Raw genomic sequence first — 19223 nt, 5'->3', positions numbered from 1 at the left:
TTTATGGGCATTTTAACGATGTCTGACCCGCTTCGATCGCAGCCATATAATCTTATGAATATTGACATAAAATCAAATTCCACGGCGGCGATTCATTGGCAGGTCGGAGACACGAAAGGGATAAGAAAAGATAAAAGAGATGAGAAGACTCAATATTCGGCAGTCAATATACGATCGGTGAAGCCCACCCGGCGTACAATTAGAGGTACAGTTTTCATTCATTTAACCGGCTATGCAGATGGCTGACCAGTGCCTCTAGTGAGGCAACTTGCGGGTTCTCAAAAAGCAAATTTGCTCGGCCACCGAAAAGATAATTAATGAATAATCAGCGCGCGCTTCTCTTTTTGCGCGAATCCAATTGTTACGTCCTGAGCCCATGGTTACGGTCGGGCATTAGTGGTAGTACGCAACAGACGTACTGACACATTCAAGCAAACGTGAAGCCTATCCCCCGGCACACTGACACAAATGTAGGATTTCTTGAGGGCAATTTTAAATAAAACTCGGCACACTTCATTTTATATACAAAAATAAATACATATATTATCACTCCGATTAATTACAATGATATAATTCGACACCTCATCACAAACTTCTTGACCGATCTCCTTTACGGTCACATATCAACTCCAAATATATCACTCTAGGTACATTACACAAACTCAATCTTTACATATTCAAATCTTCGACCGATCTCTTCAACGGTTCCTGAACGACTCTCTCCCCGTAATCGGCAAGTATATCCAAAATCATGCAATACCATACAATAACATGTGTTCCTAGAGATGGCGCGATACGACCTTTCTCAAGGGAATTACAATAATAAACAGATAAGGGCATTAGCTACAAGGCAACGCATATCAAGCCATTCGGCAAAGTCGAAATATTTAAACAGAATTCAGGCGCTTACACAAAGAAGGAAGTCAGGAATGCGCGGGTCGAGCGAGACAGTTCGGCAACGCAGACAGACCAACGGGGGGGTTACCCGATTTTTCTCTGTCTAACGTATTCTCACTCGTCGGTTCCTTTTTAGGTCTAAGACGCAAGTCTCAATTACCAAGGACGGAACCACGCGATTTAACGAGAAATGAACGGGTTTTGTTAATTGAGTGTGTTTTACTAGTAGTAGTTTGTTAGTTAGACGAGGTCCATAAGGGTTGAATTAATCAAAGCCGGATTTGTTACCAAGTATATTATCATAATTGTTTATTTAAGTAGATTGTTAAAACAATAATAATAACTGAAGGAAAACATAAGCAGACTCCGCATGAATTTGCTTTAAATTGGCAGTTCAGGTGCGACGATTCGTGTTCTATAACGATTATTATTAAAGAGATCTCCGCGTATTGTTACAAGCGGCGGAATGTTTTGTTGTAGTGACGTCGAGATTATTTGAGCTGGATTGAAGTTAATAGAGAATCTTAAGTCCGGAGTGCGTTTACGAGAAATCATTTCTTTGGAAAATATACTGACGTTAACCACGGGTCGCCGTTCGGATCCGTCTCCGCAAGAGATCGTAAAATAAGAAGAGTCTATTGTTCGGAAGATTCTATTTTAACATAGGCGCTGTTCATTTGACTATGAGTAGCAAATCGAGATAATTAATTAAAAGTAGATCACTATTATTGAATTATTGATTGGATAAATGTTCATGATTGTTATTACGGTACTCGGAATCATTACATTACGTTGTGTGTCGAGAATTAGAAATGGTTGTAAGAATTGATGATCTTGACTGCTGCTCATATCGAAATGCAAAAGGTGTACGAGTCTGTATTAGTGAGACTTACAATGTACTCGGTGATATATCTTGGTGATAGTGATGCTGGAAATTGGCAAGGTTGCTCGGTGATTTGGTCGTAGTTGTTTCGCTTGGATTCACGCTGCTCGCGGATGATCGCAAGGGGAATCGGCGGCACCCTCAGCAGGTTCGACGAATGAGAAGTTTGCGAAATTTCTTTGATTCAAACTGACTGACCGATTGATTGTTAATCACTGATCCTATCGCGAGAAACTATTCTCCGAAGATCGAACTGTGTTGGAAAACTGCGTACTGATTAATGAATGCTTGATCGAGCATCCAGGGCTTTTATACCTGCGGATTGATTTTCCCTTCTCCATTGTCTTTTCTCGAAATTTCGACCTCTCGTTCGTTGACCGCCGGAGCAAAGACCTTTTCCCCTTTCGTTCGATTCTCCGGATCGATAGGATCATCGTTTGTTTAGATCTCGCTTATCGGTACGTGCCCTATCTTGTTTATGTCTGCGAGTCGCAACTCTAGCCCCTTGATTTTCGATTTCCTTTCCATAGTCGCGAGAGCCGCTGCGTCATGCCCAAAATTTCCGAGCGCGTAGCTTGCATACAGAGAATCTTGGTTCATCACATTCCCTTCTGAGGGGCGATAACCTTTGCTCATCGATACCGGTTGGATTTTGTTTATAATATGACGCCCGGCTAGGTTTGTTTATAATATGACACCCGGTTCGGACTTGTCTATCTTATCTCGGCTGGCTCTCGTTTCTCTTTCCAGGAATTCGTTACAAGGATTATTTCTTAGAATTATCGTTAGACTTAATAATTATATTCCGTTGCAAAATGAAAGAGCCCGTGGAGTCCAGGACGTAACACAATCCTAATCTCACTAACCCTGATAAATTATATACGTCCGACAATTGTTGATTCTTTACGAAGTAATCGCTAATTCCCGAAATTGGTTTCGCATAATTAACGAAACATACCTCGAGAATTTCACCTTCGATAAGATCAGAGAGTAAGTAAGTCGACGACGAAAGTACATTTGCTGGTATGCTATAATGTGAACGCAGGCACCAATCGCGTTTATAAGACACCATATCGTGGCAGAAGAAAGTAACGAACAAAAAAAATACACGCCGGCGATATCGGTCGTGGTCAAAATTTATGCTCATTGCATTGCAGTTGAACGATTCTTTAGTGGGCGAGCGTTTCGAGAGAGGTAACGGTGTCAAACCGTCGTGCGCGGTGTGGTGACGCGCGGCGTAACTTAATTTGTAGGATTGACGCGCGAGAAATATTGCTCTTGCAAAGCGACTAATGTATTGCTCGAGTGCCGTAGGATTAGTTTAGTCATGCATCAGATAAACCGGTATTGGTCAGCTAGAGTGCCTCTCTAAAAGTGTACACAAATATTTTATTTAGTTGCGTGCAAGACATTTATATTTTTCTTATTTCTTGTAAAAAATATTTGTTTCAAGTGACATTTGTGTAGTACAATATTACAAAATTAAGCCTATTAGTCTCGCGGCCCGAAGTTGCGAACATGGAGATCCTGAGTTTGAATCCGCTCTCTATCTTATAATTTTTTCTGAACCGGTCCTTTCGATATTCTAACCTCGAAGTGTATGCGCAGTCCTACTTCCAGTGATTCGGAACCCACCTAAAAGTTTGTAGGTCCATTACACTCTACAATCTGCACTTTGGATAGTATGAGCTGATCACCCGTACATCCGAAATCTAATCTGATTAATAAGCTTGTACACATTGCCTCTGGAATCTGTCCGCGAGATAATTGGACAGAAGAAAGTGGAAAAGCAGGCATCCGACAGCGTTGAAAGACGCTCTAAATCGAATATATATATATTACAAAATTTAAAAAAATAGATATAGGGTTACTCCAGCCACGTCTATTCTTTTGGGTTTTATGTCGCATGAATCAGAAAAAATAGAAAAAGGATAATTTACGGATATGTAAAGTGATTACTACGAGGTTTATAAAAAGTTTAGCGGTTATTTTGCGATATGTAAGTGTACACAGCGCGTCATTGAATCGCGGAATAGACGTGGGATCGGAGGGCAAGCGGGACAGTTGCTCGCCAACAAGCGCTGTACTAATCGTACGGCCCGCTTGCTCTCCGCGCCTATTCCACGATTCAGGCCCGAATTCATAGTCGCTTCTCAAATCTTAGATCTCGTCTCCAGTCTCAAATTTCAGCTCCCAAGTCTCGAATCTCCAACCTCAAATTTGAATGTGAATGGTTTATCTGGTAATTTGGTAGTTTGTGGTCATAAAGTGTACTATAACAAGTGTACTATAACAAGAGAGAAAGACATGAGTTCAGTGGATCGAAAGTCTATAATCTTTTCTTTGCTTATATGGCGCACGAGAGGAGCAAAAGCCAGAAGTCTATAATCTCTACTCGCTTAGACTGCGTTCGGGGAGCGCTTTATCAGCGCTGTTGCATCATTCTATCTTTATTAGATGTAAAACAAAGATAGAATGACGCAATAGCGCTGATAACGTGCTCCCCGAACGCAGCTTTAGTCATGAAACACCGAATTTCATGATTGGCCACTGCATTGAAATTTGAGGTTGGAGATTCGAGACCTGAGAGCTGAAATTTGAGATTGGAGACGAGATCTGAGAAGCGACTATGAATTCGGGCCTCAGTGACGCGCTGTGTACAAGAGTACTAAAGGATAGAATATAACAAATTACAAACACGTAACTCTCGTATTCTTTATATAGCTAGCTGTCTTATATATCGATTATTTAGGATTTAAGTACGGTTTTATCGTGTAGAACATGTGTCTTGTACACAGCGCGTCAAAAATTCGCGAAGTAGGCGCAAAGATCTAGGCAAGAGAGACGGTTTTCCTTAGGTATAAACAACGCGACACAGTTGTGGATAAACGATTACTACTAGTTAGTTGGTACAGTGCTCGTTGGCGCTATTTATTCCTAAGAGAAATCGCTTCTTTTGCCTCTAGACCCTCGCGTCTACTCCGCGAATTTTTGACGCGTTGTGTACTATAGCGTTTGCGTCGCTGTGCGGGTATACGAAGTACTATACTTTTATTCAGCGAGTTAACTTCAGCATTCTCCTCACATATTTTTGTCACTCTTGTTTATTAGTTATTAAGCATACATAATGTTAATGCATAATATTAATGTAATAATGAATTAACATTGATTGAAGGACCAAATTCTCGGTCAAAACGTATTGTACTTAGGCAACCAGTTGACGTTGTAATGACGTTAATATAAAGTTAATTTTTGACCCGTTCGACGTTAGTTTACGACGTAATATTAACGTAATGGCGACGTGAGTTTGTCTCGTCACAAATAACGTCAAGTTAATCGTTACCTTACGTCATCAATCTGACATAACGTGACATCCTCCATAGCACGTAATATTACTGCAATATTACAGTAATATTGTTTTTCCAACGCAATATTACACTCTAATATAATAGAAATATTATTACCGTAATGTTAATGTAATAAAACAATAATATTAGAATGTCCGCCGTAATGCATCACAGTAATATTACGAAATTTTTTGTTAACATAATTATTAAAGTCAATTCTTAATAAATATACCAAATGATGTAGAAAAATATGTATACACATTTATATGTATCAATTTTTTTATATAATAATTATTATATAGTAAAAATCTTATACACACATCAAGAGATTTTTGTTGATATAATACATTTTGAAAACAAAGCATTTATGTTTTAAGCAAAAGTTGTTAGGTTTTTACAATAACGTAGCAAAAAGATATGTATCATATTATATATAAGATACAATGCGACGTATGCAACGTGCTAAATAGTAAATAACATTAAATGACATCTCTAACGTTTATAAGACATAATAAAAACCATATTTGATATATAATCTTGCTATTTAAGATGCAGTACAATATTACGTACTGTTTCAATATTATATATAAATGTAATATATTGATAATATTGTATTATAATATCTAATATTACTAGTATATTGCAATTTTATTGTGATATTTCCATAATATTACGTGCTATGTGGAATCTTGTATATAATACATAAATATAATACTCAAAAACAAAGTTTTAACAACCGTGTTATTTAAATAACGTCATTATGACGTCTTACTCACTTATTTCGACTGACGTCACTCCAAAGACCAATAGTTACATTATATATGACGTATACGTGTAACGTACATACTGACGTCATTGTTATGACGTTCAAAATAACGTCAGATTTAGGTGATAATCACCAATTAGTGACAAAAACCACGTATATTTACGTCATTACAACGTCAGCTGGTTGCTTGGGTACACTTTCATATTCAATACAATTTTCAACACAAAAACAACAGTGTTCGTGTTCCCATCGGCCTTGTTACAAAACTAGTTTATTTTTAATATTAATGTGTTTTACATAAGTAAGTACTGAAAGGTGTTATTGGAAGAAAGAAAGTGTTGTGTTGTAGTTTAGAATTTTGATAAATATGCATTTTAGGTCACACCTCATCGATTTCGATGCGCTTTAGATATATTGTAGAGCAGATCATACTGAGTAATTATCTAAAAATATTTCGTAGGAGATGGCCTTGGCTTCGGACATATGTGGCAATTTAAAGTTTCTAAACAATACTACAGTCGAACCTCGATAACTCGAATCTCAAAGGAAGAGCTAAAATCTTTGAGTTGTAGAGGTTTCGATTTATCGAAGCGTTTTTTTCCTTTCCGCGGAGCAGAAGGAAGTGAATAAAATTTTTAACCTCTTATAGAGGTTTTCGAGTTATAGAGATTCGAGTTACCGAGGTTTGACTGTATTATTTTTATGTTCTTTTTGTTCGTGTTGTATGCGTGTAGACAAGGAGGCTTCGCTCCCCCCCCCGCGCAGGGGGAGTGGCCTTGCTCCTTCCTCTGCTCTCTCTTTTGAAAAACCATGTAGACACTTTTGATATGAAGTGCCATTTAATTGGATCCTATGCAATGAAGAAATATTACAGGCGGATAATGTTTTGCCATAATATCGAAAAAACGCTTGTATACGTTCCGGTAAATGCATAAAAAGCATATATTCGCTATTTTAATTCACATCTTCTTCACACCGTGGACATTTAATACGTTCATGAATAACTTTACGATCAACAAGAAAATCTATTAATTTCTCGCTGTTCTCAACAAAACTTAGAAATTCATGTAGTCGCATGTTGGACAGATTCTTAACTAATTATGAATTACCTTGTAAATAATTCAATTTGAATTACCTTGTAGCTTTGTTTACATTTCTTAACATATCAGTTTGACATACACGAACTTTACTGTTTGTAATGTCAGGTTATAATATCTAGAGTAAAGCATTAAAATTCTGAAACAAATTGTCATATTTCCTAAATCAAGACCGTTCCCCGCGAAAGTGTTTTAGATAATTATTCAGTATGACCTGCCCTACAACATATCTAAAGCGCAACAAAATCGGCAAGATGTGACTTAAAATGCATATTAATCAGAATTTTTGTATGAGTCGTATATCCCATCCATACATGATAATATAACCCATCTGTATGAGATATATGACAAAAATGCAAGCGTTTTTAAGTTGTTTTTAAAGTATAAGGAATAAAGATTTTGTATTTGTAATTTCTTTATAGTAAAAGACAGCATAAAGTTTTTATTGGTATAGTTCATTTGTCTTCAACATTGTAAATACTATTTGATAAATTAAGTTTTTGATAGATGCAGTTTATATATCGAAGTTGTTCTACTTTAGGAAATAATATTGGCACTATATTCAATTGTCTTGAACATATGTTGGTTTTAGATTACGTTCTATCTTTTTTTTTGTTTCCAGTATATATCACACACATAGGAACATAAATTATTAGCGTTAACATCTGTTATGTAACGTGGCACGCATTTAATTTAAAGCTTGCTTATATGTGTGGTGAAGACTTACGTTCACGTAGCGAATGAAAAAAAACGAGGTCAAAAAGTCGAAAAATAACAGGGATACTACAGTACAGACACCGCAGCGCAAAGACCGAGCAAATGCTGCGCATGCTATACACGGTGTCCCCCGTAATTGCCGTACAATCTCTTGTGGGCAGGTAAAGATGGTCGTATTGAATCAAAAAGTTCTTTATCACTTTGTGAGACTTGCAATAATTACCGAGATCTTAATTAATAAATATCTGCGAATGAGCGTGCTATTCGTGTAACACAGCTCGGCGTGCTTCGCGCGCTCACGATGTTACCCGTAGCAACGTATGGGAGGAACTATATAACAGCATGTACTATAACATGTACAGACGGCGTCATTAATTCGAAGAATAGGCGCGGGGATCACATAAAAAGTCCAGTTGATCCAAATATCCATTAGTCCCAAAATCGGGTGTCCAGTTGTGGACACCCGATTGCTACTAGTTAGTTAGTACGGCGCCCGTTGGCGCTACGAGCAACCGCCCCGCTTGCCCTCCGATCCCCGCGCCTATTCTTCGAATTAATGACGCCGTCTGTACATAATAATAGGTAACCGCGCAAAGCGCGCCGGGCTGTCTTACGCGCGTAAGACAGAGCCCGATGCACGCTCATTCGCAGATCTTTTAATTAAGATCTATTAATTAGATCTATTAATTAAGATCTCGGTAATTATTGCAATTCTCGCAAAGTGGTAAAGGACTTTTTGACTCAATATAACCCTTTTTACCTGCCCACGAGACATTGTACGGCAATTACGGACACATTATATATCGCGTATGTATGAAAAAGAAAAAAAGCAATCTAGAAGATTTATGCACAATAACGAGTCTTATAAAGCTTCCACCGTACGCGCAGTGGCGTAGTAAGGGGGGGCGGTGGGGCGGTCCGCCCCGGGCGCCGTCTTAACAAGGGCACAATGGAGCAATATGTAAACGCATTTTTATTGCTTGAAGCTCGAGCGTTATTTAATTTACAAAATTTACTAGACAGCGTAGCGTTTGAGTGACAATTGAGTTGAATGTTCGTTGTCGGTTCAGCATCTTCTTAATGCGCTCTTTCCTTTTTCGAAACAATCGAGTAGCGCAAAAACAAACGAGTCGTTCACACTTTTCTCAGTCTCCAACACAGACAACTGTGCGAACATATAGCCAAATGTTTTACGATCGAGATACCATTTTTTTTTTTTTCTGCGTTTATTAACCCGCAGATCTTTAGTTTTTCTTTGATCTTTCAAGAGAAAGTATTAAATAGTATCAATAGAACGAGATGCAACAAAGAAAGTTGACTTTTCTAATGTTATTAAAGAATTTGCAAGTATCAAAGCCCGCAAAATTAAAATTTAGTTAATTAAAAGTTTTAAGTTTATTAAAGTTTATTTAAGTTTAAAGTTTATTAAAAGTTTTATTTAAAATTTAGACTTTATTGTTTATTTGTTTATGTGAATTGACTGTAAAATTGATTATAAAAAAAGTAAAAGTGTAAAATAAAAAGATGTTGAGTACTAAATTAAGAGAACAGTTTGTTAGTTATTTGAGTGATCATTATCAGAATAATCTAATAAAGAAGGCACGAGGAAGAAAGACCGCCCCGGGCGCTGTCTTTTCTTACTACGCCACTGCGCGTACGCGTACGCGCATACGTGCTGCTTTTTATTTTCTTTGTACATTGAGAAAGTGCGAATCCGTGTTCCACTAACGAAATGCGACTCTGTCCGGGATTGTCTTTTTCTTTTTTCTCACCTCGTATCTTTCTGCGAAACGCAATGCAAAATGTCGCAATTTGTCATCGTCGCGGTGCGGAATCTGAATTAAAAAGGTGCGATCTGCTCTCATTTCTTCCGCATCTTTTTTTTTCGTTGCCGTTTCCGCCCTTAACGCATATGTCCACCTTTAGCGGACTGTTACACGGAAAAAAAAGATTTGCTAGAATAGCAAGAAATTAGTTACTATATGGCCAGCAAAAAAACATTTGTTAAGTTTATTAAAATTATTGTTTTGCCAACAAAACATTTTGTTGATGAAACAAAAAATTTCGTAGAGTTAACCATTTTTCTTGCTAACCTAACCATATAATAGCAAAACTTTTGTTTTCCGTGTAATTTTCAGCAGACGAAAACGGCAAAGAAAAGACGAAAGCAAGAATGTAGAAGGAGACATGTGCTCACATTTTTATTTGTTTCGAAAATTCGTTACACGAGCCGTTTGGTTAATCTCGTTTGCTTGTTTGCCTTCTTTGTATTTTCATTAAATCTTCCGCAAAATGATGTTATCTCGCTGATTATTTAGTGTCGTATTATATTGTATGTTAAAACTATTACAGATTGATCACGCCAATATCTTGTCTTTGTAAATTGGCCAATCGACACATTCAACAATCGTACCGCTTGAGATATTCCATGTTGAAATTCCATGTTATCTTTAAACAAAATAACGCGACTAAAAAAATCTCATTCTCTTACTTTAAATAGAAAAGTGCAATTTTGAAGTAAATTTACGAAATTATCACATGTGTAAAAAATCGCGCTTGCAGACGACGGAAATGAGGAAGCGAATGAAGAAAGATGCGACCAGCGTAAAAAGAGTATGAAAAAGAGTACTATGGTCACATATTTTGGAGTTGAACCGCTTTAAAGGAACGCGGCAGTACGAACGACCAACAACGGTTCAGCTGCTGGATTTGTGTCTCCGTTAGATAAAATGTATAAGATAAAGTAAAAAATTGTGCGCGTATACGCTCACGTACCGGACTTTTAATTCATAAGCCTTTCAAGTCAAAGCATTTTTTCTTTGTCATAAGTAATCTTTATTAACCGTTATTAAAATTTCGACTATGATATCTCCGCCACGCTTTCTGGTGTCCCGTTAATGCGATCCGCCCTGCACAGTACACGCTTAATTATCGGAGATCAGAGCGTAAAAACGGGTCGTAAAACACTTGTTACGATCTAGTTGATCGTTTTGTCGTCGTTCGACAGCGCTCGCGGTTTTCCGACATATTCCGCTAATATCCAGCAAAACGGGACAAGAGCACGTGAGGTTTCCTGGTATGTAAATTGACTTTGGATTATTAACGAATCGTAAAATATGCATACCAGTTTAGTTGTGATTATGGGGGACGAGAGTGCAACTTGTATGTGGAGCGAAAAGATAAAATATACGATACGATAAAATTAGAGAAAGTCTGGAATAAACACATCTCTATGATGGTTTACCGCGCACTGAAACGATGTTGGTTAGCTGATCGAGTAACGACAGATTCGTATCTCTGAGAAATTTTATTTTAAAACACATTAACCGTTTGTGTAGATCGATACTCTTGTTTGTATTTAAATTAAAAAGTAACATCGATCTTCGATTACTTTGTATAATTTGAGAGAGTCGGAATTTCTCTCTGTGATAAATTATAAATAATAAAAAGTCTAAACACTTGTGTGTAAGTTAATCTACATAAATTTTAACATATATCTCTTTATAAATATTATTTTTTCTAAAGATAAAAACCGACTTGATCTTATAAACGGTCGCGCTTTTTTCATTGTTAACGTTTCTACTTGGTGCAAACGCAACGCGCTCGCATCACGTAACATTAACCAAACGATGCTATACAATAATGATCTCCAGCACAAAGTATTCGATACCACCAGGAGAAATGATATTTAAAGACAGGCTACAGTTAGGTAACATGTGGCAAAGCGACCATCTGTCTAGGAAGCAAGCGCCGCATAAGTTGCGAGGAAGGTCGAGAAAGTTCCGTGAAGAGAGGAACGACGTCTCTCGTTTCTGATGCTTTACCTTCTCTTTTTCGCCTTCTCTCTTTCTCTCTTTCCACGTGCGAGATAAACCATTATGACTGGTTCGAACTATGAAGGCGTATGCCTATTTTGCCTTGCGCAAAACGTTAAGTATCTCACATTGATGGACGGAACTACCGGCGTTACCTTCGCCGCTTTACGAGCTTTAGTGTTTCGATCGATTTGAAATGTGTGCATACTGTATAGATAAGATTCATCGAATGGATCACACACAAGACATAAATGTTAAATTCAGTTTCTTTAAAAGAGCGATTGATTGCAAAAGAAAGAAAAGAAGAATCAAGTCATCGGCTTGAAAATATAGATATACGTACGTAACGTGTTCAAAAGTTCAATTTTTCCAAATTTTTTTGTTTTACGTTTAATTTAATATTAATTAAGAGCTTTGTGTATTCCGACAATCAAATATAACGTGTCTGAATTAGAATCGCTTTTTGTCGCTTTTAAATCTAAACTTTTCTCATTATTGTTTATCGACGTTAACTAATCACATAATTACTATATACAATGTTATATTATTGACTATTGAATGTTTTCTCGCTACAGTGATTTACATTTATATTTATTTTAATCATGCGGAGGTACAAAAATATTTAACAGCATATTTATAGAACAATGTTTCAAACGACTTAACCAACGCTCATGCTATATATCATCGTCATACAAGTTAATTGACCGATGTTGTGCTTGCATTTTTCATGTTATCATAGAATAAACTTACAAAGTGCTTGCAACTTATGCTTACAACTTATAAAGTTGTATTCTACCATTCTGTCTTTACAGAAGAATATATTATCATCGTCCAAGAAAATTGACCAAATTAGCAAATCTTCGTATATATATTCGTATTTCGTTTATATTTGTATAAACCAAGAATTAAGCGTATCTCATATTTTCCAGAGATCTGCATGATTTTTGAAAGTTACCAGAGATTATCAACGAGTCGCGGAACGGCTGCATGCGCGCACGACTACCACGCAAATACTTAATTAAGCGCATTACAATCGGCGATTAATTAAGTTCTTTTACACGCGCGCAGTAAGTTTGAGTATTTAATGAAGTTAATTAAGAATCTAATCAACGATCTCGCATACGTGCGATTATATCGGAATATTTCGTGCGACGAACTATCCTGTCGTTTATTAATATTTTACGACATGCTTGCATGAAACGTTCGATTGACAAGCGACAAAAAATACGAGATCCACTTTAGGAAAACGCAGCGAGATAAATTGGCTAACGGAATCGCGATAGGAAAGCCAATTTTTATACCGATTTTTGTTCTCGCGATTGCTGGTAGAACGTGAATTATGTGTTTATCATGCGCTCGATTATGGAAACCTTTAACCTTGTCGTAATCGGTCACTTTAAAGTATTCAATGAGAAAAGAAAATCTTGAACACATTGAGCTGCTTCATTCTTCAATGTAGATTTTGTATTCGCAAAACAAATAATCAACAAATTAATTTGTTAATTATTAATTTGTTTGATCAATCTGACTCTCTCGTTAATGATTAAATAGGCAAAATATTATTAATTTTCTAAATCGTTCAATCTTACTTATCTAAACTTGTTTTCCCGCTTTACAAACGATAAAGATGATATCGATAAATTTAAATCGGTAGAAAATTTCACCATTTATGATCTCTTCTGATAATCTCTAAGATAATCATAAGAAAAATAAGAGCAATTGCTTCCTGTGTATCTAACAACTGCTCTACGCCGAGTTTTCAACTGTACAAGTCTTGATCGTTATCAATTCGATATTTCAAACCGTTGTGACAGCCGGCGGCGATCAAATCTGGAGGCTACGATTGTAATTGACCGGTCGTCGTTTCAGCCCTGTTTTTGCGATCCGAGAATCCTGTTTTCGGCGGATTCATAATCGTAAAAGTTGATACCAACCTGTTCTCTGGACAGTCTTACGGTGATTTTAGCACTGACCAGTCGGTGGATCAAGATATCCCGCGAATTCCGCGTATAGCCAACATTCGATTCGTTCTGTATATATAGGTATGTATCTAACTTACGGTAAATAAGTTGCTTTGTATAATTCACTATATTTTTGTTTATTATTAATCGGAGAATGATATCAATATTGTTTTACTAATGTCGTTTCTTAATTTACCAAATTACCTATTCTTTTCATTTGTTAATAAACTTTTAACACTTTTTATACATGTAACAGAGTATATATTCTATATAATATATTTCTAATATATTATTCTATTAACACACAATATGTTCACGTGAGTGTGTATATATACTTTAATAAGAACAAACTATATTTTGATAATATTCAGTTTTACATTTTCTATAAGCATTATAATCATAATAACACCCTCTCGATCATTAAAGCACATTAAAATGTTGGTTTTCAATTTGTCGTTTCAGTATACATCGCAACAAAATGTTTTAACTTCAGACGTCGTAGCATTACACGATAAACTAGAGCCATGAGGTTGTTGGATTCAATGATCGACTTCTGAGTGCATGGTGTTCAGCAGAGCGAAGAAGGAGTACGAGCCCTTCAAGATCTACGAAAAATCATCGATAATATTCTGATAAATCGATCGATCGGTCGATCGTTTGTAAAACACGCGCGCGTGTGAGTGATAAAATCGCCAATATCGCAATCGCACACGGCGAGGCTTACAAAAGCACCGAAAAACAACGTGTTACAAGAAATTTGTTCGGATAATCTATGCTAGTAATTAACGTCATCACCTTTTCTAATTAACCGATCATCGTAAGCAACAATGTATTTCTGATTCCTACGTGTTTTGAATAATCTTGAAGTATGAGAAAGAAAAGTTATTCGAATATATAAGTTTGCGCTCGACCATTAAGAGCTTGTACCTGACAATGTCTCTAGGCATTTTGTTACGACGGATTATCGCGCGAACATTAATTTAATACGTGGTTGTTGAATAGGCGGAGATATGTATGTAGCTTGCCTCTCAGCGCGCGTGCGAGAAAACACGTTTTGCTCTTCCTGTTCCTAAATTCCTGAAATCTTATTCATAACGGCCGCTTTTGCGAAGATTTCGTTCTCTTTTCGTTTCATATATTCTCGCAATCAAATTGCCGCAGGCAAAGAAAAGCGAGATCGACACGCGTGCAAATACATAGCAATTAAGTAAAAAAATATTGGTGCGTTGCACGTGCACGATAACTCGTTTTGATACAACTTAAAGCTATTAACGTCCAGTAATATGTTCGGTTTATTGAAATTGTATAAATCATGTATTTTTTACTAATATCTTGCTAAGCTTGTTTAGGTAACGTTCGAAAGTTTGCTTGAAACATGTTACGATCTCTATAAATTCAATCTCACTTGCGGAACATTAATCGAGCAAAATTTTAATTTTCAGTTTTAATTTCACTTAATTATGGCAATTAGCTGATATCTTATGAAAAATATTATAAGTATTATAATATTTAACCGATACCTGAAGATACGAAAGGTCATCTCGTTGTATTTTTTGACGTTATATTTTTTATACTTACCGCGATAAACGTCTCCATAGATAAGACGTAGAACAGACCTGCCTTAAGATTTAATGTTTTCTTTGAAAATATCATGGATAGTATTAATAGACGTCCGGTCTTAGCGGAAAGCTTGTCGCTCCATCCCGAAAGCCATTGACTTTGCGTCAACGACGCGCTCTACAAGATTTTAAATTTGTGTTACGTCAAAGCATTAATTATATAAAATATAAATTTCTGAGTAATAGCATACATCGCTAATACTTGTGTATTTATATTATATTGCGTTAGTGGTTATAAACTGTTAATTACAAAGAAACAAACATATATTAAAATATGACTTTTTTTTATCAACTTGATTTGTTTTAAATTTTTATCGTGATTATGCTATTTTTATGTGACATATAAACAATCATAAATTAAAATTACGACATTTGTTTTATAATTTGAAAATAGCAATAACTTAGAAAAATGAAAAATTAGTATTAGTAGAAAAAGTTTCTCTTGTGGTACACGTAATCGTACCTGGTGCATCACCTCGTTTCCCACCCAACAGATGTAAAAGAGCTGCGAGACGGCCGCCGCCAGATAGATTGTAAATTTGCAGATGTTGGAGCTCTGATCTGTGACCTGGTCGAAACAAAGCGAAGTCACTGATCACGATTTGACCGTGACGGCACTTTGACTTATCACGACTTACCAAGGTGGCCTGGAAGCCGGTTAGGCAAATCATCGAAGTGCTCGAGAGCATTTGAATGAACATGCCAGTGCTAAACACCTCATTGAAGTCGTCTATTATGGCAAGAAGACGTTGATGACTGCGGATGGATCTTCTGTATACCTTAGTAAAACCGCTGTGGCAAATTTTTTCCGGATCATAATTATCCTTAGAAAAGATCCCGTAGCAGGCATAGCTTCGCTCAGTGACGTCTAAATAGACTTGTCTATCGATAAGAGCGTCGCCGCTACAGTTCTGAAAATGCATGTTCAAGATCTCGAGTTGCACAAGGAACAGATTGCAAAGATTAGTGTGCAAGCTGTCCATTCCTATAATAGCGGTAATTCCGATAGAAACGGCGCAGGCTTCCACGAAGAAACCGACTGCGTGCCACGGATATTTAGTCGTGTCGAAAGGGTACAGTGCTCTGACCGGAAGCGCGCCATCTTCAACAGGAACGAGAAACAACAAGGCGATCACGAGAAAGAAGCCCAACATGCTGAATCCGTAAAATGTTACACGGCCGAGTTGAAAGTATTTATCTAAGATCTTCTCTTCGCCGCCAACTGGTTAAATTAATTAAAATAGAAATCAGAAAAAATTCGACATATACAAATTTCTTATATATTATATTTGCAAATAAATAAACATATCTCATGAATGATTAAATATAATCAACAAATAAGAAAAGATATTAACACTTGAGAGGAAAGTCATATTCACAATTCATGATCAGTGTCGTTGGTTGCATTCTGATATGTAGACGTGCGTCCTACATCTTCGCAATACGATATTAGAATTTAACGAAACTTGATATAGAATTTCAAAGAAACATCACGCGTCTCCGTAGTTGCAACTATGACGTAATTATGCAAAGTGCCGAGTAATGCTGCATGAATGAGCGCGTAGATCTTTAATCGCGTGTCAAGGAAAATACATTGCAAAAAAGATTGACAGAGACCGAAGGAAAAAATTATTATTCGAGTCCTTGAATTAACAGAGAAGTCGAACGGACGGCCCTTTCGCAGCGTCCCTTTTGACAAGCGGATCTCATTAAATGTGAAATTACGCGCAATCCTGTCATCGTATTTGCTCAACAGGAGATACGTATTTGTATGATTTAACATTAAAGAGCTATTTATATGACATCCACTCTCTTTATATTATAGAGAGACGTAATATTTATTTAAGAAAATAATAAATGTGCGCCATTAAGATATTTTGCAACACGTAGTTTCTCGATTTGTCTGTCATATTTGACTTTGTATGTCTAAATATTCAATAAAAAAACTCAAATATTTTTTACACACAAAGCCACAATAATTTTACTCACTAGGAAACTTGCAAAGTTGATGACAGCCCTCCATAGTCTCATGAAGCAATCGCATAATCTGTTCGCGGCGAGTTTGGTAGATCATCACTTTGGCGAACACGACGACAATTCCAGCGAAAATGCAACCGTCGTCAGTGACAATTGATATATTGTCAAAACTCGAAATAATGTCAGCCAATAGAGTTATCATAAAAATCAGCATATTCATTAAAACAAATTTGTTGTACATATAATACAAACATTTTAAAATTGCAGATGAATTTGAGTCCACAGCTCCTAAACCAACATATCTAAATAAATATAAACAATATTTATTAAAAAAAGTCCATTTCACAGTCAAAAAGAATCAACAAAACTATTAATAAAACTACTTTTATAAATACACAACACAAATTTTATTACATTTTGTAAAACGTTTTTTTGTAACGAAATGATCTATACAATACACGTGAAAATAATCAGTTGAATCACATCCACGCGCTATAATATTTGCAGCTGATTCTCACTTCATATAAGCAACGTGAAGAGCACTCATCTTCCGGAACTGTTTCAAACAGTTGCTAGCAGTTCTTTGTGGCATTCTACGGCAACTTTGCTTCGTGACAGCGATAGGGAACTCGGTGTTATGGCATACAGGAGGTCATCTGCGAATCGCGTGGGTTGCGATTCCTCGAGCGGCGTATATATCAAAGTGCCCGTTATCGACGGTTCGAATTCATTCTCCCTTTTCTTTCTGTACTGAAAATTGTCCATGATAAACCGGATGTGATTGTATTGTCGTTTTGCAAATTATAGACGCTCGTTGCAATACACGTGCGTTCTCTCACCATTGCTAATAATTTACGAAAGTGGCAGCAATCATATTGCAACACGACATGACGCGATTTGTTACATTTGTGTCTGGCGAGTTGTTTTGTTATGATAAAAGGCAATTTCTCAAAGTGCATTTGACGTCCATATCAAGTAAATTCTCTGTTGTTTGTTTTCTACTTACACAAAAACTTCTCTCTTGACTGAAAATTTAACAATGTGTGTTTTTTGTACCAAAACGATTATAGCAATAGCGGTACATGTTACGTTTGTTTTTATGTCACAAGACTATGATTTTGTTGGCAGTATTAGCTGAATAAAACATTGTTGCTAGAAAATGTTTTAAAAGTGTACATTTATAGTGTATGCTATAAATAATTATATAATGTGTTAAATAATTATATAATTTATCTTTTACAAATAAAAATCTAAAATTAATTAAAATTAATTAATATTATCTAACTAATTTAATTATTGTTACATGTAAAAAAAATGATTTAAAATATAAAAAAATTTCCGGTACCGGGAATCGAACCCGAGCCTCCTGGGTGAGAGCCAGGTATCCTAGCCACTAGACCATACCGGAGTGATGAGGTGAACACTTTTTAATCTTCTTAAATCAATGACTAGTATATATGTTAAAGTAAAATATATATTTATATTTTTATATATTTTAATTATATTTGTTTTACAGATAATAATTTTTTATACAAATAATTAATGATTTATTCTAAAACTATTTTAACATTTTTATTGTTGGTGAATACTCTATAATAAATAGAATAATTGTTTTGTTTTATGCTACATATTTAACATTAATAACAATAAATAATTATACTGTTTATATAAAATAAAATCATAAATATCTACCAAAAAATCTTTCAAGTACGAAACAAAAAAAATCATTATCATACTGAGATTCGAACTGACAACGTTCAAAATAATACGTTTTTCCGATAAACTTGATACTTTATATTACATATTTATGAATTAATGATAAAAAAAATAGCACTTAATATATTGTAAAAAACAAAAATATTTGTCAGAAGTGGGATTCGAACCCACGCCCTCAGAGAGGACCAGAATGCCCAGATCTCGGTCTCGAACCGAGAAGGAATTGAACCTTGAGTCTGGCGCCTTAGACCGCTCGGCCATCCTGACAATTGGTGAGCACTCTCTTAATAATCTATATTTACTACATACAATAAAGTATAATTTAATTTAGTGTCAAGAACGTATGTATAAATAAAACGTTGCACAAATATTTTTACAACAAATTCTAGAAATTATATGTAATAATATATTACAATATTTTTTTAATA

The 19223-nt window shown here is 35.9% G+C and overlaps 1 protein-coding gene and 2 non-coding genes across 4 annotated transcripts; all 3 read right to left on the bottom strand.

Moving 5' to 3' along the window:
- Positions 1-15063: 15063 nt before the first annotated feature.
- Positions 15064-17131, bottom strand: LOC109860057. Of its 2 annotated transcripts, XM_020438907.1 has the most exons (3): positions 17092-17131; positions 15566-16324; positions 15064-15220 (listed from the first exon to the last, which is right to left on the bottom strand). In XM_020438907.1, the coding sequence occupies exons 1-3, from the start codon at positions 17123-17125 to the stop codon at positions 15162-15164; spliced, it is 852 nt and encodes a 283-aa protein (XP_020294496.1). In that variant the 5' UTR covers positions 17126-17131; the 3' UTR covers positions 15064-15161. The 2 variants fall into 2 exon arrangements, with proteins under 2 accessions (XP_020294496.1, XP_020294495.1); XM_020438906.1 differs by lacking the exon at positions 15064-15220 and having other exon boundaries at positions 15487-16324.
- Positions 17132-18415: 1284 nt separating this feature from the next.
- On the bottom strand, positions 18416-18487 carry Trnae-cuc. The gene has a single exon. It is a non-coding gene; the product is annotated as a tRNA-Glu (tRNA).
- A 454-nt stretch (positions 18488-18941) lies between these two features.
- Trnal-caa lies at positions 18942-19062 on the bottom strand. Its single transcript has 2 exons — positions 19025-19062; positions 18942-18986 (listed from the first exon to the last, which is right to left on the bottom strand). It is a non-coding gene; the product is annotated as a tRNA-Leu (tRNA).
- Between the last annotated feature and the right edge of the window lie 161 nt (positions 19063-19223).

The sequence above is a fragment of the Pseudomyrmex gracilis genome, unplaced genomic scaffold, assembly GCF_002006095.1.
Source record: "Pseudomyrmex gracilis isolate BER0280 unplaced genomic scaffold, ASM200609v1 scaffold_322, whole genome shotgun sequence".
Taxonomy (NCBI): domain Eukaryota; kingdom Metazoa; phylum Arthropoda; class Insecta; order Hymenoptera; family Formicidae; genus Pseudomyrmex; species Pseudomyrmex gracilis.
This window is presented reverse-complemented; position numbering and strand designations above follow the sequence as displayed.

What these genes read in the sequence shown, in the direction of transcription:
- LOC109860057 (XM_020438906.1), bottom strand. Translation starts at nt 17,125, where the DNA reads ATGGAGGGCTGTCATCAACTTTGCAAGTTTCCTA. An exon ending in TCAACTTTGCAAGTTTCCTA is followed by an intron (nt 16,325 to 17,091) that starts GTGAGTAAAATT and finishes TAATTTAACCAG; the next exon opens with TTGGCGGCGAAGAGAAGATC.